The sequence below is a fragment of the Amphiprion ocellaris genome, chromosome 1 (genome assembly GCF_022539595.1).
Source record: "Amphiprion ocellaris isolate individual 3 ecotype Okinawa chromosome 1, ASM2253959v1, whole genome shotgun sequence".
Taxonomy (NCBI): Eukaryota; Metazoa; Chordata; class Actinopteri; family Pomacentridae; genus Amphiprion; species Amphiprion ocellaris.
The window spans coordinates 10,749,717-10,770,677 of NC_072766.1; the positions used below are offsets into that span (position 1 = coordinate 10,749,717).

General features: G+C 41.5%; 1 protein-coding gene and 1 pseudogene across 3 annotated transcripts; one reads left to right on the plus strand and one right to left on the minus strand.

Moving 5' to 3' along the window:
- On the minus strand, nucleotides 1–20,605 carry trim66 (tripartite motif containing 66). Of its 3 annotated transcripts, none has more exons than XM_055013609.1 (19): nucleotides 20,466–20,605; nucleotides 17,022–17,246; nucleotides 15,969–16,182; nucleotides 13,842–13,971; nucleotides 13,397–13,513; nucleotides 13,116–13,230; nucleotides 12,716–12,862; nucleotides 11,977–12,094; nucleotides 10,849–11,657; nucleotides 9,238–9,276; nucleotides 8,429–8,635; nucleotides 5,676–5,805; nucleotides 5,503–5,584; nucleotides 5,222–5,408; nucleotides 3,167–4,068; nucleotides 2,939–3,059; nucleotides 2,736–2,810; nucleotides 1,870–2,022; nucleotides 1–1,731 (listed from the first exon to the last, which is right to left on the minus strand). In XM_055013609.1, the coding sequence occupies exons 2-19, from the start codon at nucleotides 17,028–17,030 to the stop codon at nucleotides 1,495–1,497; spliced, it is 3,792 nt and encodes a 1,263-aa protein (XP_054869584.1). In that variant the 5' UTR covers nucleotides 17,031–17,246; nucleotides 20,466–20,605; the 3' UTR covers nucleotides 1–1,494. The 3 variants fall into 3 exon arrangements, with proteins under 3 accessions (XP_054869584.1, XP_054869581.1, XP_054869588.1); XM_055013606.1 differs by lacking the exon at nucleotides 20,466–20,605 and adding an exon at nucleotides 19,830–20,312; XM_055013613.1 differs by lacking the exons at nucleotides 9,238–9,276; nucleotides 20,466–20,605 and adding an exon at nucleotides 19,830–20,309.
- The window catches only part of LOC111574514 (TRPM8 channel-associated factor homolog), a 7,976-nt pseudogene continuing 7,123 nt past the window's right edge, over nucleotides 20,109–20,961 (plus strand).

Sequence of the window (20,961 nt, forward strand, 5' to 3'; positions counted from 1 at the left end):
TTCTCTTGAATGCATTTTATTGATATTAAGATATGTGCATGTATCGTTGGCTGTTACAGTAAAAAAAGACAAAACAAAAAGAAAGAAAACAACAAAAGAAAACTTGAACCTGCTCTCCTGAAACAGCGACAGTAGCTATAGTTTATCAGTCTTCCCTGATACAATCGGAAACATTATTACTCCTACTGATTTCAAAAGAAGTAACATTACATATCCTGTACATTCACTTCTCTTTTGTGCAGTAATTACCATAATAGTCAAGCAAAGTCTATTTTAAGCTGCAGGAAGCAAATATAGTATATTTAAAAACAGGGAATAGCAATTGGTTGTGTATAAAGAGGCTACAGGATTATTATAAAATGACATATTTCCTTTCAACAGTATGGCTCTACAAATACTGAGGACATTTTTAAAATAACCAGTAGTGAATGATATCAATACCCTACACTTTAATTACGCCTGAGATATTTCGTTAATAGAAGAGTACAAGATTTTGCTGAAACACTGGTGAAACATAATGTATACACAAATGTAATTTAAGTTAAAATGTAAAATTGACATTTTCTTGGATTGTTTAATGAGGATATTAAATCCTCTAATATTACATTTGCCCTGTTGAGCCTTAACACTGGCTATAGTACCTCACATTCTGAATTACTCTGTACAGAAAGACAAAGTGGACACGATTTGCTGCTGCTTTTCAAAAAAAAAGCTACTGACACAAATAATTATATCAATAATCAAACTTAAGATAATTGCCTGCAATCATTTAGTAATTAAAATGACAAATATAGTAAAATAAAGTTCTATACAGTTACATGGGTATAAATATGTTTAACATCTATGAATATGGTAAACACAGAATTTACCAACATTAAAGTTTAAAAGTACAGTGTATAGTCAGGGCTATGTTTGCCTAAAAAAAGTACAGAAGTCCATTTATGCAAAAAGATGCAAAGTGAGATAATAAACATCCAACTACAGCATCCAATAAAGCATATGGCATAAGGTATGTAAGGTATTGATGTTACCACATAAAACAGTAAGCAGTGCAGTGCATATGCTGCGAATCATCACTGGCCAAAATATGATATGATAAAGTTACTACTACAGCTTCACCTCGCTACTTTAATGTGCTTTATGGCTGCACAAGCAACTGAGCAAACTCTGCATGACATCCAAAGAGTTCCAGATATGTAGCCTGTGGCCTAAACTTCTCTAACACTTCTCTCTGCTCCTCTAATCAGTCTGCAGACATAAAAATTGTTCATTCATTAGTTCGACCTTCAAGTATGAGAAGTATTGTTTCAGTTTGCTCAGCTGCCATCAGATGGCAGCACTGCCATATTACTCCACACCACAACATGGAGCTACTTTTAGATTGCAGACTGGCAACAGTGCTGCAGTCCCACAGGCTGCTAGATAAAAACAGCATAATTACACACAAAAAAACAGCATTTCTTGCGACCGTGATTGCACTCCATTCACCTCTGGTTAGAAATGATGTCTCCTCGACTTCAGCGACTGTCTCCTCTTCCTCTTCCTGTGGCATTGCTCCCTCCTCTCTGGCCATGGAAAACCACCCTCAGCGGTCCTGTAGGCCTCATCGTACTCATCGCTGTCAGAATCTGCTTCAGCCACAGAGAAAACTCTGTCTGGGAAAACCTCTTTCAGCTTGGAGGTGAAGAATGTCTCGAGGCTGCGGCCTGCTTGGGCCACCTCAGAGTCAGGCTGTGGTCAGAGAGAAAAAGCGCCTTTACAGTCACATTAACACTAGCGAAGTACTCACTGATGATTACTATATTTACAATTGTAAACCACGATTAAATATGACACAAACAAATAGAGAATTTCAGATTTTTAACTTACATAATTAAACTTTGCACAGTTGCGGAACATGAGATACACATCAGCAACGAACTGATCTGGTGAGTTATAATGTGGGGTGTTCGCCTTATTGAGTTTGGTTCTGATCACAGACAGGTCCATTGGCCTCTTGATGATCTGGTAGTAATGGCGCGCCTGTATGAAAAAGCATCGACACTTAAGTTCTCTAAAACTCATCAAAACACTTTTGCTTGATAAATGCATTAAATAACTGTTCCATAAGCTGCATTATGTATCACTGTGACAGATGTGTCTCCACCTCTGTATGAGGTACTTGCTCGGAACATAACCTTAATCTAAATTAGGCATCCTAGAGCCTAGATAACCATGATAACATGTGCTCAAACGATGACATTTGTCATACTTCTTAAACAGAAGAACAAACATGCATGCATGAGTATGCTATGCTCCCTTTTGTGAAGAGTGGAGAAAATGATTTGCAGGCTGAGGCGTCTCTGTAGCACCACAATGCTTCATTTATAATAGTATGTTGTGACACTTTTTACCTTTATCAAAAAAATGCAGCTACTGAGATTTGGCTATTGCACTTGGCCATTTTGAGATCTCAATAGTATTTTAATATATTGTTCTGTCCTATATTGAATACAGATTTGAGGCATTACATGTACGTACTCACTGTGCTTTGGTGAGAAAAACTGAATATGAATACAACTTTGTTTAAAAAACAATTCATAGGGGAACCATTAAGCAATCATACTTTGGCAAATATAGCTCTATGGATCCAAAACACGAGTAAACTTTCCATGGAAAAACTGTGTACCTATAAGCACAATGAAAAATAAAGTATTTTGCTGTAACTAGTGTATAAGAAAATGCTGATCACTCACAAGTGGACTGACAGGCTCATGGAAGGGAGCACTCAGGATATTACTGAGGATCAGAAGAGTCAGCCGTTCACATTTCTGCAAACAGTCAACCAAACATGAACACACATTGTTAAAAATTCAGGAAAAAGAACGCAGTTACAGAAAGAAGAAACACTAAAGTACCATCCATTGTTATTGTTGATGCAGCTAATGAAATAACTTACTCTCTGGTCACATGCAGACAGTCCATGTTCTGATGTGTGTCCAGCTCCTCTCGCATTCTCACAGTTGTATTCGACCTCTGGCAACACAACATCTCTGCAAAGGCTGCACACCCAGTCACCTCTAAACACGATAAGACACAGCATCAGGTTAGGAAAAAACACATAATCTGTTTAAAAGGAGGTGAGAGGATAATGTTTAAATTTCAGATTATCCTATAAGAAGCTTACGAGGGGAAGCTCAGCAGGGATGGGATGTGACAAGACAGGTGGAAGACTTTTGGACAGCGGTCACAGCACAACAGGTCGCCTCCGATGAGGCACACAGCACAGAAGTCCTCGCTCTCCATTTCTGCACTGTCCTGATCATTCTGGATTTCCTCTGTGCTCCTCTGAGGGTTTGCAATCAGAAGTGGCCTCTGACCGGGACCGATGTCCTCTTCCAGGTCAGAGCGGAGCGGTTGTGGGTCATCGGTTGTTGGCTCGGCGTCTGATTCTACGTCGAGCTCAGACTCCACAGAGCCATGATAGTCTGGAGGCTGATCAGACACAGCATCAGAATCAGTCTCAGCCTGAAAGGTGGAGTCATATTCGGGCTGGATGTCAGACTCGGTTTCAGCATCGCCTGATTCTGCATCGGCATCCAGCCCTTGACCTTCCTCTGATCCTGATCCTGATCCTGCTCCTGCATCTGATTCTGCCTCGTATTCAAGACTTTGTTCTGAATCCTCACACAGCCTCATCTCCCCTGCAGCAGCTGATTCTTCCACACCAAGACACTCAAGTTCAGCCTCAGATGAAGATTGTGCATTCGGGTCGGAATCGGGTGACGTATCCGAGTCGAGCTGTAGGTCCGGATCCACCTGAGAAACAGCTGCATCCTCTGAGACCGACCTGGGATCAGAGTCAGAGTCTGGATACAGTGGAACAGCGTAACTCTGTGGCACATATTTAGAGTCAGTGGAGGGCAGTGTGGGTGTTTTATGAGAGCTGAAGCTCCTTCTGTTGCTGTGGCTATCAAAGTCGCTGTTGATTGAGTGTGCGGTAGACTGATTACGAGTTGGTCGCTCTGCATATGGTGGTGCAGTGAGTGAGCGGGTGGTCCTCCTAGTCTTTGAGCCTGCAGATATCCCCTGAGTTGAGGAGGGGAGGGGAGAGGAGAGGAGAGGGGAGGAGAGGAGAGGAGAGGAGGGGGGAGGAGAGGAGAGGAGAGGAGGGGAGGGGAGAGGAGAGGAGAGGAGAGGAGTGGAGGGGGGGAGAGGGGGGGAGGAGAGGAGAGGAGAGGAGGGGGGGAGAGGGGGGGGAGGAGAGGATAGGAGAGGAGAGGAGGGGAGGAGAGGGGAGAGGAGAGGAGGGGAGAGGAGAGGAGGGGAGGGGAGAGGAGAGGAGAGGAGAGGAGAGGAGAGGAGGGGAGAGGAGAGGAGAGGAGGGGGGGAGAGGGGGGGAGGAGAGGATAGGAGAGGAGAGGAGGGGAGGAGAGGGGAGAGGAGGGGAGAGGAGAGGAGAGGAGAGGAGGGGAGGGGAGAGGAGAGGAGAGGAGGGGGGGAGAGGGGAGAGGAGGGGAGAGGAGTGGAGAGGAGGGGGGGGGGAGAGCGAAAAGAAGATTATTTTCTCATTTATATTCATTCTTGGCAACATCCTAAAACACTTTATTTTTAAGTAATACTTGCTGCTACACACTCAAGGGAGGCCACTGACAAAAGATTTGTGCATTTTACTGTCATGTTCAGAACGTGGAGAATGAGAAATTAGAAATAAGTGATGGCAGAACAGAGCGTTCATATATTTGGGAGTGCAAACTCCTATTATATGTGCCAAATGTGTAAAACCTAAGTAACAGTGCATTTTACTATTCTTGCTTTTAATTATAAGCATTAGGTTAAATTACCAACATTTTTATCTTTATTGTTTTTTCACAGAGACTTAAGTGAGAAGATCATAGCCACTCCCATATGTGCTGGTGAATATGAAGTTACCACTAGGGGTTGGTTAGCGCAGTTTAGCACAAAGACTCAAAGACTGAGGGAAACTGCTAGTTTGGTTCAATCAAAAAAATTTAAAAAAATCTGCCTCTAAAGCTCACTTCCTTACAAAATTTTGTTTAATCTATGCCAAAAGCCAAGTGTAAAACAATGCAAAAATGTCTACTGTAGAACCATGTAAAGAAGTGCTGTCATGAATTATTAACAACCTATATCTTGAAATTGTTCCGCCCTGCCCTATGATTGCGGTGGTATTTTTAAAATATCACCATTCTCGTACAGTATAACAAGGAACACCGCATACCTCAGGCATTGCATCAGACCAGGTTCTCTGCTGAGACGGAGTGCTGCTCCCGTCCGTCCCACTGGCAGGTAAAGGGTCGCTCTGTCTTCGTCCATGTGGTGGCAGCTGAGACACGAGTATTTTGAGACGCTCTAAGCAGACCACTGGAACCTTTGGCCTTCCTGACTCCTTCTGTACATCTCTCAAACTTTAGATGAAAGCAGATAATGAATTGCCAGAGCCATGCTTTGTTTTCACGATGTGTGCTTGGACAGATGTTTGACTCGTCAGATGTTACAAACCTGCTGTGGCTGTTTCTCGACACTCTGCAGTTCTCCTTGGCTTCATAACAAACCTCTTCATTTACAGAAGTGAAAGGATGATCTAAGAAAACAAAAGATGGGCATTCATTTAGAAACTGTGTATTCTGCTTAAGCTAGAATACAGAGAATGATCAAATGGTATTTTTGAGCACCTGGCTCCGTCTTATAGGACAGTAAAGGAGACAGATGTCCTCTGGATGGGGTCATGTCAGACAGTGTTTCCTTGACAACACAAAGCACTCCATCTGAAGCTCTCCTCTGTCTGGGATCCATAATGTCATACTGAGAACAAAATAAACATCACATTAAACTTTCCAGATCACCAACTTTTACAACAGAGAAAAGAAGTTATTAATACATAGGTAATTCTGTCTCAAATCAGCACATCTCTGATTTCTGAAAAATTTTATGGCATTAAATCTGAAAGGATTGTTGTTAAATTTAAATTGATATATATAACGCTTTCTGAGATTTTTAAAAATTGTCTGTCAACCCACTTTTTTTTGTTGCTTTGTACATGGAAAGTCAAGGCTATGTTTGAAGCACAGTATCTCAGGAACTCTCTGCATGTACTGTAATGTAGGCCAAAGCCTGAAATTTTCACTGATATTTCTCATTGTGACATTAATTCAGAACCTGCAGTACTGGACAAGTATATCAAATAGTCTCTGATTATAAGTGAGTTAAAATATTTTTAAAAAGAAGCCGCCATGAAAGGTCCCATCTTTGAGCACCCATTAACATAAAAACTGATAATGTGGTAGTCAACTGGTAATATTTTCTAAACCAAATGTAGTTGCGTGTCATTATCCATCCATCCACTGTCTATAGTCTATACACTGCTTGATCCTCATTCTGGTCATGGGTGGGGTGTGACCTACGGACAATTTAGAATCACCAATTAACCTCAGCATGTTTGTGGACTGTGGGAGGAAGCCGGAGTACCCGTAGAAAATCCACACATACACAGGGAGAACATGCAAACTCTACAAAGAAAGATCCCAGGCCCAGGCCAGGACACGAACCGGGGATCTTCTAGCTGTGAGGCGATAGTGCTAACCATATACAGTCCAGCCCGAAACTATTCATAGCCCTAGCAAATTTTGACTTAAAGTTACTTTTATTCAACCAGCAAGTTTGTTTTTGATTAGAAATGACACAGGTGTTTCCCAAAAGATAATAAGATGATGTACAAGAGTCATCATTGTGGAAAAAAAATATTTCTCAGCTTTTATTTACATTTAAAAATAACTTTAAGTCAAAATTTGGTAGGGGTATGAATAATTTCGGGCTTGACTGTATATATATTCTTAGTTATATTTGAGGAAGTTTCAAGTAAATCAGATATGGTTGAGCAGAAGGCCCCTGATGATTGTAGATGGAATGATCCATATGTAACTTGACCATTGAAGCTTTTATTCATTCACATAATCATTTGAAAGAATTTTGTACATTTATCAAAGCATGCAATCTTCCAACAGAGAAAAAATGCCAAAAACGTGCTCTCCTGACAGAACTCTTGTACAAAATGGATCACTTTCATATATAAAGCTGTTGCTTTTAAAGCATCGAGTTTTTTCTTGTCCTGAGTTTCTGATTTTATTTTTCAGATTTTTTTTCTTTTTGCATGAGTACTGCACCAGTTTCTCATTACATTTCTATTGACTTTCTGACAGGAGGTAAGATATTCAAATTTATGTAGCAGAACAAGACATGACATCGTCTTAAATTCCTGTTCTTCTTCCTTGTCAAATCAAACATTACCCAAAACACGTGGAGATGTGGGTGTATTAATGTTGCCCCCAGATCGTGGCCGCCACACTCCCACATTTTTCATTTTGTCAGATTTTGATCTTAACCCACTGAAATTCACGCAGCTTCTGACTTTTTACTCCTGTGAGCTCAATTTTTTTACTGCAATATAAAGTCATAAAGAAGAAATGAAAGTTGAATATTTTTGATTATTTATTTTCGTAGATGTTAAAAACAGAAATAAACATTCACAGCTTTTTTCCAAGTGTCCTCAGGCGTTGCCAATATTGGGAGAAAAGAAAATTGCTCTACACACTATAGATTTACTACTTACATGTTTTATTTGTTTCCATACTTGACATATTGTGCAGTTCAGCCAAAAAGTCCATCGATTTTTATCATGGGACTGTTGGTCGCAGCTGAGTCACTAATGGTTGCACAGCTAGGCCAAGGAGAGCAGATTTCTTTGTTTTTTACAGAGTCTGCAGAATGTAAACTGTTTGTTTACACTGAATTTCTAAATGGGACATGTAGCATAAGAGGATTTTAATGAAAAATCTGAATTCTGATATTTAGTTAAGATTTGCGACTGAACTGGACGTCACACATGATATTGGACCGCTAAAAAGTTCATAATCTGACAATTACCTCTGTTTTTACAGTTTGTGACTCAATGTAATTTTGGCATTTAAAAAAAAAGGTAACCTGAATTTCGAGCCCGCAGGTGGGTTTTGGGGTTCAGAGGGTTAAACAGCTTTTTTGTCCTTTAAGTAGCTGTTGCCGGTAGCTTAGAACATGCAACACGATTTTCATCAGCAGATGCAGCAGCCCAGTTGTCATAAGACTCTAAATGTTGAAATCTCCATTGTATCAAGCCATATGATGGATGCTCCCGAATGTTCTTTCTTTCTGCTGCCAGTTTTAAACAGTTTAAATCTGATGCCCTGTTTTAAGTTAGTTTTAGAGAAATGCTTTTTTTTTTTTTTTTTTATTGTGGAATTGTGCATGAACACAGAACTTTAATTACTGTTTCTTTGCGATGCCAGAACCTGCTTGTGGAAGGTGCACATCCTAGCTGTGATCACTTCTATTCCCTCTGACTGCACAGCCTCAGTTGTTCCCCATGTGTCTTTATATTCTGAAGCAGGGTTACCTTATTTGCAGCTCCTGGATCTAGGCTGTTAGTGCATCCTGTGGGCCTTTCGGTGTAGGCGCTGCTGGACGGGGCTGCCAGCTCTGTCGGGATGCTCTGGGAGCGTCTCTTCCTCCTCGAGCACACCGAGCTGGGGTTGAGCCTGCTGCTCGGAGCATCAGACACACACTCGCGGGTTGTCACCGACATCTCCAGGGATGTGGATCTCTGTCAAAGACATAAACATACAGAACTGAGCAGGAAACATACACAGCTGAGCAGGGCTTCAAGCTACATCATATGCACAGATGCACCTGTTCGTGCCATTAACAACTGAAAGGAGACGAGAACGAGTGGGATGTGTGTGGCGGACACAACCTTGAGTGCTGCACACTAAATGAACAAAAACATCACTCGGAGCCTATTCTGGGATTAAATCAAAAACAACTCAAACCGCACAAACATGCTGCATACATTAGTGTTATTGTACTGGCAATGAAAGCTTTGGTTACAACACTAATTATCTTATGTAAATTCAACATCAGGGCTTCAGTGTGTCCCTTTGATTAACTGCAAATCACTCCAACTCTCTCTCGGTTATATCACATTTTACCTGATGCAGGTGTTTCCTTTAAACACTTCAGCTGTGTCTTCAGCTAATGTAAGCAGGAGGGTGACAAATCATTTAACACCTTGTTTTTTTTATAATGTCCCTCCTCCTCCTTTTTTTTTTTTTTTTGTTCATCTTTTTCTGGTACATCGTCATACATATTCAGGCCAGGCTGACACTGAGCACATGCTCCTAAGTATCATGCGATTAAAACACTTACCTGATCTGTGCCCCATGGGAGAGGTGTGCACAATTCAGACTGCAGAAAAAAATAGACTATAATCCTTCTCTGTGGAATGATGAGGGGGGGTGTACAAGAATTTATCTCAGTGCAAACCAGAGCAAAAATCAAACTGGCAGCTCCCACTATTCCCTGAGTGGCTCATTAATGACAGGTTAAGTACATAAATGACTGTTCCCAAGTGGCTTTATATCACTTTCAGATGCTGTGACTTGAAAATGTAAAAATAATTTTTTTGTGTGTGCTTATAATCATGCATCTTGAGAATTTTTAGAGAGGTGATTATGCGGCTGCTAAAACCTCTGGCATCAAGTGTGATTATGACGAATAGCGTTCCCCTGGATCTCCTGCTTTTATTCTGCTTTAATTGTCAGAGCAGCTCTTTGTTTTCCCGTCATCCTTCCCATACAAAAGCAAGAGCAGTTTTCTGTTGCGCCATCTGTTTTCAGCCGAGCTGTCAACTCTGGGAAGTGATCATTCTGGCACTAAAATAAAGTGTTCTTTTTAGTTTCAGTCATTAATGGATATTAGTTAAAACTAAACACTGCCTCACACTCAACACTTCCTTCCACATCACCATTTTAGAAATACACAATAACTCTTTTCTATGTAAAACATTTTTCTACTAGCTTTTGATTTGACTTATGTGGAACTCCATTTTACAGCTTCTGAAACACGCTTTGTTGTCTTTGTCTTTCCTTTTTTTTCTTTGCCTGAGCAAGTGTTTGAACGTTGGTGTTTACAGAGGAAATAGGCTTAATCGACCAGTGGTGGTTTCTGCGAGGTGTGAATAAACAGCTTTGTGTGGTTTATCTTGTCATGAGCTGTGAGCTGGGATAAAAATTAGTCTCAGCCCATAGAAACTTTGCAAAACCACGTGTGAATCAAAAAGCGGTGACTGAAGTACACAAATCTTACTTTAATCTCAAGGCAATCTCTCTCTGTATGTTCACAAATAAATTGCTGTACCTCACGGCACCATGAAGCTGCTTCCAGCCAGAATTTTGTAGTTAATATAATATTGTGCAGCTTATTTATTTACTGCTGTCAATGTCATCTGGTATACAAAATGTTTTCCAGGTTGCATATTTCTGAAAAATTAACAGAAGTCAAGACAAATATGTCTTTGTATGTTATACTGCTTGCAATACTTGCTTGGTTTCATTACATCAAGTGTAATGTGTAAAAATGTTAAACAGATTTGCTTATCTAGAGGTATTTTATGGAGACTATAAACTAGGTTGAACGTGTCCACAGACATGCCTCAGCTGATGTTTAACTTCAGTGTAGGAGGAGTTTATTTAAAGTCTTAACTCACCTTATAATGACAGTCAGTTCTAAAAATCTATCTATCTGACCTTATGACCTTCAAAAGTTACTTTAATTCAAAAATGGTCATTTGGGTCCAGAATATTTTGTAACTGGGCAGCTGTTTCCAAGATCAGAAATGAATCTGATTGAAATCTAAAATCTGAAATAATTGCATAGTATTCTATTTCATACATCTGGTGGTTTGTTGCATTTATATTTAAAGTTTTCTCTCTTGGTTATACTGATTTCATTCACACTGAAGTGTACTTAATCTCTCACCCGGCCATCTCGGTGGTCTCTGAGCATCAGTGCAGGTCTGGTCCTCTGCTGCTCTTTTCTCAGCTCAGCTGCTAAAGAAGCCTGATGCTGCTGCTGTTGTTGGGCAGGACTCTGCTTCCTCCTCTCCTGCTGCAGGTCCTCCTCCAACAGCTCTCTGCTTTCAACCACTGCTGTCTGTCCACAAGCCTCCTCCACTCTGCACCTCTCCTCCCAGCTCTCTTCAGTCGTCACATCTCTGTCCACAAGCGTGTGGCTGATCTCCTGCTGCAGAGTTTCGCTGGTCGACAGCTTCCCCTGATATTGGCCTGGCCTGCCTCGGTCTGCGCTTAGCTGAGCCTGGCTGTCTGGAAGAACTTCTCTCTGGTGTTTGTGATAAGACAGATATGACTGAGAGTGGGGTTGGGAGTCGGCAGCTTGTGGCTGAGATGCAGATTCTCGAGTGCAGTTGAGCTGGATGACAGGTGATGTAGGGGGAGGACATTGCAAGGAGCTCTCCATGTCCCAGCACCTCTGAAGCGACTGGTTTTGCTGCAGAGAGGCGGAAATAAGAGCAGGCTGAGCACAGCTGGAGTTATAAAGTGTAGCGTCCAGCTGGCTTTTGTCCAGACTTGGATGATCTGGCTGAGAGGGAATGCCGTGTAGGCAGCACATCTGGGGCTCACAGCAGGCCTGGTACCCACAGCCTGGCTCTCGTCCTCTGTGAAACACAGGAGGCAGAGCCAAGCAAGTGATGGGCTGCGGCCTCATAATGCTGGAGCAGGCCAACCCCGGAGGATAAGTGCAGTTTCCCCCCTCAACAGTCAGCTGCCCTGCAGGGCAACAGAGTCACAGTTAGAGCTCTGTTCAAAAACAGCATGTCATAATAATACAGATTTGCATGGTAATTGCTTGTTTGGATGTGCTAAAAGCTATTTGAGTGAGCTGATATTGCCTTGCAAAAAATATTCAAAACAGTATATAAGAGACAAATTGACATAAACAAAAATATTTCAAAAACTTTTATCAAAATATTCAATTTGGATTCACTGACATTTTTACTAGGAGCTTATTTCCATGTTCATTTACCTTATGGAAGTTAAACATCCACTATTTTAAAATAGTCTTTTGCCTTAATAAAATTAACTTTACCTAAAGAAGAAATCTGCTTCGTCCAGTAGCTGGCATCCCAGTTGAATTTGATCTTGACAGGACTCCAAGAGTCTGAGTGGAGAGATGCTTCAAGCAGCTGCTGCATCTGAAGAGAAATCTGGAAGAGGAATATATAGTTTACATAAACAGGATGCATTTTCCTCACTGTCTTTAGTGATTTACAAAAAGCAAAGATGCACTCACAAGACATCTCCAGACTGATGAAAAGTACTAAAGCATGTCATGTCTTACAGTAAAAAAATCTCATTATGATGTCTACTACTGAACTAAATCAATCACAGTAACAATAAATAAACTAAACCTGACAAGAGTACAGAATATAACTTCAAATAGATGTTTTTAGGGCTGAACCTCCATAAAGCTGCAGGTATCCCAAGATACATATTTGCAAAAATAATAATCAAAATTGATGCAAAGGAGTCAAAACATCCTGACTTTTTGTCCTTCATATGGGTGAAGTTCCAAAACCACCTTTTATGCCTTCATGCCATTTGACTTTTTTCTAAACTGCACCTGCCTGGTAAAAGTCTGCATCTTTCTAACTCCATGCTTCCTGCACATAACAAGGCTTCCTGTAGTTTCTGAGCCCACGCTGAAATATAGCCAGTGATGCATCTTCAGCAATTTTCTCTAGAGAAATTAATTATGATTGCCCTCACAGGACTATGCGTGCGTGCGCGTGTGTGTTAGTGTGTTACAATCTGTCTCCTCTTCCTACCAGAGCCCTGCTGAAGAGCACCGGACCTCTGCAGTGATGGGTCGTAGCCCAGGTGATGAACTTCTGAATGTGGTCCAGCTGGCCACATATCTCTATTGCCCCTTGCAGCTGGTCCTCCAGACGCTGTTGGAAACCCTCCGAAATCTTCTGCAAAGGAATTTTTAAAAATGCATGTGTAATTACTGGAACACAGTGGCTGAACTGTGGGCTAATCAACAATGCTTTTCTTTGACAGATGTAGCTCCTAAGATGTTGGTTTAAGCAACTTTGACAGATTATTATTGGCTCTCGTTTGCTTGCTTTCAGGGCTGATTACATCATGGCAGTTACAGATTCTTTGCATGTACATTCGCAGCTGGCTGAACGATAAGAAGGAAAGAAAGAATGAGAAAGTAATTACCTCCAGTTGCTCTATTAATAGGTTGGCTCGTTTGTTAAGCTCGTTCATCATAATCATCTTTGCCATTTTAATCTGGTTCTCTGCCTTCCTGTGTGCAATCTTTACTCCATGAAGTCTACAAAGACAGAAAGGGGGGAAATGTCTCTCCCAGATGCAGAAGAAAGCAGCATTTCAGACAGTAATTTATTCATTAGCTTGCTATATTTCACACTGCTAAATTATTGACTGGCGTTGCACAGAACTGGGACTGTGATTCTGACTCTGTGTGAGTTGAAACCAACCTGTCCTCTATCTGTTTTGCATTGTTCTCCACAGCAGACCTCCTCTCCTCCACCTGCACCATCAGGCTCTCAAACAGCCACTGCTGATCCTGGAGGGCCTTCCCGATCTGCAGCACCCTAAACGCACGAGGGATCACAGCATCCACCAGACAGAAAGTTCACTAATTTATTCTCTGGGCATGAGGAACACCAGATTAAAATTTGTTTCCCCTGAGGACAAGACATTATGCAGGTGACCTTCGAGGCAAGCTACTGTGCTGTAACATCACAGAAAACAAAAGGGTATGAATACTTAATGAACGTTAGGCCGGCCAAGGGTAGTGTATGCAGATACAGATGATAAAAGTGACAAGGCAGTTAAAGAGTGTTGCAGCTCAGAGGAAGTTTTTAACCTGCGGTTAGCCCTTCTCGGCAGTGTCCTTGTGGTGTGCATCTGAGGACTGACCTGTGGTTTTTGTGGGAGGACAGGTGACAGCTGCTACAGCACAGAAGGTCACATGACTCACAAAAAAGCTCCAAGGGCTCCTGTCTGTGAGAGTGGCACATGAGGAGGGAACAAGGATATGACCCTGGGCCTGAAAGACATTCAGCGAGAGGAGGGAGAGGGGACAGAGCGGGGAGTATTAGAAAAAGTCAACAGGCAATTCACATCCAGAGCTGCAAGAGGGCTAGACGCTTCTAAAAATGCATCAGAAGAGGACAAATATTTGTAGCAGTACAGTGTCATCTCCTAAACTAACCTTTTAAAGCGTTCAGGCAAGCAACCGACTCCTTTGAGCCTATTTGTAGAACCACTTGGTAAAGAAAGATTAATATTGTATTTCAAAACCAAACTGCAAATGCTGGACGGATTTTTTTCTTGATGTCATTTATAGCTTTATTACTGTTACAATGGGTCTTTGGGAGTCATCAGAATAGAGCGAATGGACTAAAATAAAACATTGCAAGAGCTCTAAAACCCTCACTATTGTCCCCTAAGTGCCACGCTGACTGGATTGATTTGAACTGAGTTAAAGCGAAACACATATGGAGCCTGTCACTGTGTTTGGAAAGGACTGGATCTGCACAATACTAATGCTAGGAGCAAAGAACAAGTTGAATTGCATTTTCTTCTGCTGACTGGTGGTCAAAATATAAAATAACAGGCTGTGCTTTCACAGGGAGTTCTGTGTTGCGTATTATGCTGGACTATATTTATCCTGGAAGCAGTCACTTCCTGGAAGTCGCTGGCACAGCCAAGAATTAGTCCAGCACATTGTTGTACTTTTTTTGTACAGAATGAAAAACTCATGTTATTGATATTAATGAGTTAGCTTTACAGTTTCTTGTAGGTGTATTTTTTTCCTTTAAACACAGCAAAGCTGCCTGATTTGTAGGTTTCCAGTCTTTCTGATAGTCTAAGGTCACTTCAGCGATCTAGAAAGGAAATAAACATGTTTCCAAGAATGTCAAACAAAAACAACTGAACAATATAATGATCCAACATTTAAAATCTTACTTTTCCAGTGATGAGAAGGCAATATGTTGTTTATCTGAAAATGGCCACTAGGTTCAAAACACTAACGTGTCAATACACTTTTTAATGGAAGACTAAAGACTTTTATATACAAAATATGTGGCACTTTTACACAGTGCTGTAGTTAGAACAACAGCTGCATGGTTTAAAGTGAACTGTGACGAGTTACATTGTTATGTGATGTTGAAGCTGGTCTACCTCTGCAGGCTGATACCAAAACCATGACATTGTTGTGGGAAATAGGTTGGCACTAAAGGAAGCTGAAGTTGCAGAGGGGCTGTGCAAAACAATGCTGAAATGAGGTTAAAATATCAGTTAATATTTCAGTACTGTCCATTGTGCCTTTGAAGTACCATCAAACCCACTCTTACTAATACAGAGACTCCAAAACAGTTCTCACACATTTCTAAATGCATCATAGAAGAAACTGTTGGCCCACAGAATGTCTGTCTAACAATAGCTGGGTGAGGCTAATGAACGTAGCCCTGCTGCTCTCTGCTGGCCGGCTAACCTCAGCCAACCCCCTCCTGCCTGCACATCATCGCACATCTCTGTGGTAGAGAGCTGAACATCAACCCCATCTGCATCGACCTGAACTGACTGACCACATCCTGTCTAAAAGCGCAGTCACACAGTTCTTCTCACAAGTACACAAACCAAACAGCAACACTCCCACATCACAATAAAGTCATTGTGGATGCTACAATTTGACAACTTGTGCAATGCAGTCCCTGCAAAAGCAGCTGGCAACAAAGCTGCCGGGCATACTTGAGGGGCTTTAAATAGCAACACACTAATATTAGCAAAAATGAAATCATCCGAGCACTTCAGAATCTGGGCCACCTTGTTAAAGATAGGTGTAATAAAACACACGGATCTCTAAGAACTATTATCAACCACTGCAACTATCATACATTATTCACAGCAGTGGTTCCTCCTGAAACATGATAAATAATAACTAAAGAAGAGAGAACAGAAAGGAAAACAAAAAAGACTTTTACTGGCAGAGAGTGTAGCCCCACTGATAATCTGTCTCAATGCACGTAAATATCTTGCCTTGTCCAGTAGGAGGCAATGTGCTGGAGCCCCTCTGGTGCAGGTCAGGACACTGGGTGGTACTGGGCCTCTGCTGCTGGTGCGAGTCTGCGTACTGCGAAGTGGTGGAGGCTCTGTGATGCTGATGCACATCGGTGCACTGGTAACACAGCCACTTGTTGCAGAGCGTACACAGACTCTGAGCAAGTGTCGGCTCTGTGCACTCTGAGCAGCTCTGGAAGAAAAAAAACAACCTTTCTGTTCAAAAAGACACAATGAGCTCATTTTCTCTCTCTCTCACACACACACACACACACACACACACACACACACACACACACAGGGCTGTGTGATAAAAAGATGAGGTGGCACATGTCAGAGAAATTTGTGATGCTGCTTTCCTTTGGGGCAAAATCACACTTCAAAGACTTGTTATACATTCACATGCTTACAAATGCCTCAGAAACTCAGTAGGATATGATTGAGCTGCTTGTGAGGATGAAACCAAACATGTGCTACAGTAGTTGTAGTAGTAGAGCATTTAAACATATATATAAATAGCAGAATAGAATATCTAAACATTAAAATCCTTCAAAAAAAAAGGATTTTGAAATTCATTTATTAAAAACATTCAAAAGTCATTTTAGTCTCTTGTGTTTGTTTCAAATGTGAACTACTAAAAGAAAACTAACGCTGTCAACATAAATCTACTCAGATGATACACATTACAGCTTTTATTGGCTCAACTTCATTAATTTATCCCAGTGGAGACATTCATCATTTACAGTTGACCCTTCTTACATATTTTAGAGCAGTGAACAACATCTTGGGACCAAATCCACTTTTAAATCCCCGTGCCTTGTCCACAGACAATGGCAGGGATATTCCTGAGATCTAACGGGACTTTTGAGGTGAGAAAAGAGCAACACAAACACAGGAACCATGCCAAGTCATACAGAAAGGCCAACAGTGCAAATTCAGAAACTGCTGCACGAAAGGAAACAATACCCCATTATCAGAAAAGACAAAAAGTGAAATTGAAGATAGAAAACGATGCTGAAAGAGAGACCTTACCTTCTCCATTTCAGTGCTTTGAGAGTGGATCTGTTGCCTTCTCAGCAGGAGGGAGTTGAGAGGAGAGAGAAAGAGCAGCCTGACACCTCAGCAGCAGAAACACTGAGGCTTCTACCTGAGGCAGGAAGCAGTGCGCACCAAGAGGTGGCCCCAGTGGAGACGGCTTACATGACAGCCTCGCTGTGCTCTCTCCTCCCCCAGTTCATCCAAGTGTAGGACCCCTCACTGCAGCAGAGGAGAGGAGTGTCATGTTCAAATTCATCCTCCGCTCGGCTGCTGCAGCCACCAAAAAAAGGAGAGAAAATCTAATCCTTTTTCTTAAATAAGCCTGTGCATAATAATTGGGAATTAGGGAGATAACATAATTATTTTTTGTAGGGCAAAATATCCCCGGAAGCCATTTCCAAAATGGAGGTAGGAAGACCAAGTGACCTACAATGAGAAAGGACGGAGAAACTGTAATGCAAGCACCTTTTCGGCTCTTTGGAACAGGATTAGGTGATTTTAAGCTCAGGTTGTGTCAGGCTATGTTGAGCTGGGCTGGGATGGGCCAGCTGTGGCCTTCTTCCCTTTGTCAGCATGAGGAGGGGACAGGTCCCGGAGGAGCTACACTCTAACGTAACACACCGAAACCGGGTCAGGCTCTGATCAAGCTCCAGATGGGAGTAGGATACACTCCTGCAATTCCCTCTAACACTGTGAAATCAATTAGGATTTTAACACAACACGACGTATAATTATAGCACACACAGGAAAGAAAAGAAGTTAACTGTTGACTAAGAAGAAAGATGTACACAGACGGGATGTTTACTCTGACTGAAAGAAGCAGTTGCATAAAGACTGAGAAAGGAAACTGTGGAACATAGCGTGGTTGAAACCAATCGAAACTTAAGCTCACCATCAACTACAGGCCTGAAAGAAACCACTGTGACATCTGGACCTATGAAGGAGTCTGCCTAACAACACCCCCTACAGCCTGACCTACAAATCTGACAACTTTCTCATCCTTGGATGCTTCAGTGGGGAGCTCAGAGAAATCCCATTCCCCATTGTGTGCTCAAAGACCCAATTTGAAACACAATTAGTCAGTCGTAGTGCACTCCGTGTCTCGTTCACTCGTATCCGTAGCACTTTCAAACTGTGCACTTGCTTTCTCTGCACCTTCCCAGCATTTATCTTTTACACTGAAACCTCCCACCAGCTTCCCTGCTCTGCTAAGCTGGCACTAGATACGCATGCCATCTCAAGAGATGTCACAATAATAGAAACCTGCGCTGTGATCTCTCCCTTGAAAGCAGCCACGATGTAACATCTATTAACACCGAGGTGATGAGGTCACAAAGAAAGCAGTATTATCTTCAGCCACTCTGAAGTTATTACACTGTTTTACTATTTCTCCCCTTAAATAACTTACTCTCTGTTCTGCAAAGAAATCCAGCAGCATCTTCACTTGCCTGCTATCTATTAAATCCTTTAAAATGACACTATAGAAGAAACTCTTCAGTTGCTGTGATTTCACAAAGATTCTAAAGCGATAAATTTGCCAAATTAAGTTTATCTTTTCAGCATGGGTTGTGTGAACTCATACAGCATTTAAACTAAACTAAAAATGTGTTTACTTTAAAGGGGCATGAATACATTTTTCGCAGCTTGGGGGCAGAAAAACTCCAAAAAAAGCACACAAACAAACCTGTTATAACTGACCACTATAAAAAGATCTTTTTCACACAGGGCACTGACACAGTTAATGTATGATGCTGCTCCAGCAACATACAAAGTGTTTCTCAGAGGCTTTACAGCTGGAAAAGAGGTGAAAAGCAGCAGCACTGAACTAACAATAAAGTCCATAAAGCTGTAACATTTCACTGTTGGTCCATTTATGTGAGTAATCTCCTTGATATTACAGTAGTGTTTTCATTCAATATTAACATATAATATTGTACATAGAGAGAGTTATTAATGCAGCTGTAAATTAATCTTATTCATTTTATTTACAATAGTACATGCAACATCTCTGCTTATTTGAACCATCATCTGCAAAATCTAAAATAGTGTATTGCCACAGTGCAATGTGCAATATTCAGCGAAAGCACTGAGAAAGCTTTCTACTACCCTACTAATAACATCAGACTTCTTACAGAGAAGCTACATTCTCTCAGTGTGGGAGGATTCAGAGGCTGGTTCCCATTTACTAAATACCTTTAAAGTTAAATTAAATCAAAGTTTAGTACATATATATGATTGAATTTACAAAAAAATGAACAGGTAAACACAAGGATTAAATGGGAGGAAAAACTCTCCAGGACACTTTTCATTCTCCTCACAGTGGGTGGGCTTGCTCTAGAATTTGGACACCTATTTATAAAATCCTGTTACAGCCCTGTGCAGCCATGATTTAAGGGAGCATCTTAGTTTAATCAAATCTGTTTCATTGATACAGCACAAGCCATATATTTCTTGCACACCATTGTGGGATCAAAACCTGCAGCACTCAGTACTGTCATTTTATTAGCACAACCTTTCAGTCCTCAGACATTCATTATGCAATATTAACACAAAGAGCTTCATGCACATAGAGAACTGCATGCATTTTGTCCTCTTGTGCAGGAGTTAATGAGCTTTAACTGCACAATAAAATGCATTTCATTACTGTAACCAACTGTATTTCTTGCAGACTGTTTGGCATTTAGGATTCACTAAAACTGCAAAAAACACTGCAACACAACAAATCCCAGTCTGAATATCACATTGACCTACTGAGAAAACTGGCATTGACTATAAACACACCACCATAGTTTTATTACTCACTGTATAAAGCTGTGGGAATTTGGGCTTTCCAGTGCTTTTCCTTCTGTCATGTTACACGTTTGGCTACCTGTTCCATCTGTTCTCCCAGCACTTTCTTAACGTGCCTTCGATTAATAACAGCGAGCATGTCAGTCAGATGTGCAGAGAACCTGCCCCCGCATCCACATCCAGCCAGCCTGCCTCTGCATCAGCAGCAGCAGCAGCAGCCTCACCTCCGGCGCATCACTGAGCAGCGTGACATTATTTTTTAGAAAGTGCGCAAGAGATTACGCCCCTATCATGGCATCACGGTGCGATCAGAGCGTGCAGGACGAGCAACACAAAGTCGGCGCACTGCAAACTGCGCACAAATCAATTCGTGCTACTCGTGAGGCGCCGTCGCTCATGCAGAAACATCCAAGCAGGTAAACATGAGTGCGCGTCAGAGTGTTTTCGCTCTGGAGGAAACGAGGCTGCTGCACACTGACGGCTTGTCACTCATGTTGTGTGTGTGTGTGTGTGTGTGTGTGTGTGTGTGTGTGTGTGTGTGTGTGTGTGTGTGTGTGTGTGTGTGTGTGTTGTGTGTGTGCGCGCACAAAGCCCGACATTGTCTTTTCTTTTGTCTTTCTTTCTTGTTTTTTTTTTTTTTTTTTTTACCTTGATCAGCGCATCTCCGAGTGTCGATCCCTCCCCGTCGGATGTCGCTCTTTGGCCCGGACAAAATTTTGGGAGATTCCAAGTCTCGCAGTTAATCGTGAGATTTTATACTCGCTCTCATGCAATACTTCTGACGTTTTCTCAAAGCTGAAGTGTGAAACTTGGAGGGAGGTCTGGGTCGTTAGTGGCAAGTTTAATACAGTGGCGGGTCTCTGTCACAGACCTGCAGTGATGGCAAGAAGTATTTCGATCTTTTATATGAGGAACTTCTACATTATAAATAAAAAGAAAAGCAAAATGATGCATAAGAAAATGTTACGATGTAAGTGCAAACGTTTTATGAGTACTACAAATATATTCAAGCAGCATTGCTCCCTATCTGTACTATAATATATATTGAGAGCTTCTGGCCACAGTTGAATTTACTGCTCAGTATTATTATTATTATTTTTTATTTCATTTTATTTTTTTTAAGAAAAGTCTCTTCGTTCAGGTC

Excerpts from the sequence above, each read along its gene's own strand:
- trim66 (XM_055013609.1), bottom strand. Across the intron at positions 2,811-2,938 it reads TGTCTGCATGTGACCAGAGA|AAATGTGAACGGCTGACTCT; the intron begins GTAAGTTATTTC and ends GACTGTTTGCAG. Across the intron at positions 2,023-2,735 it reads ATGAGCCTGTCAGTCCACTT|GCGCGCCATTACTACCAGAT; the intron begins GTGAGTGATCAG and ends TTTTTCATACAG.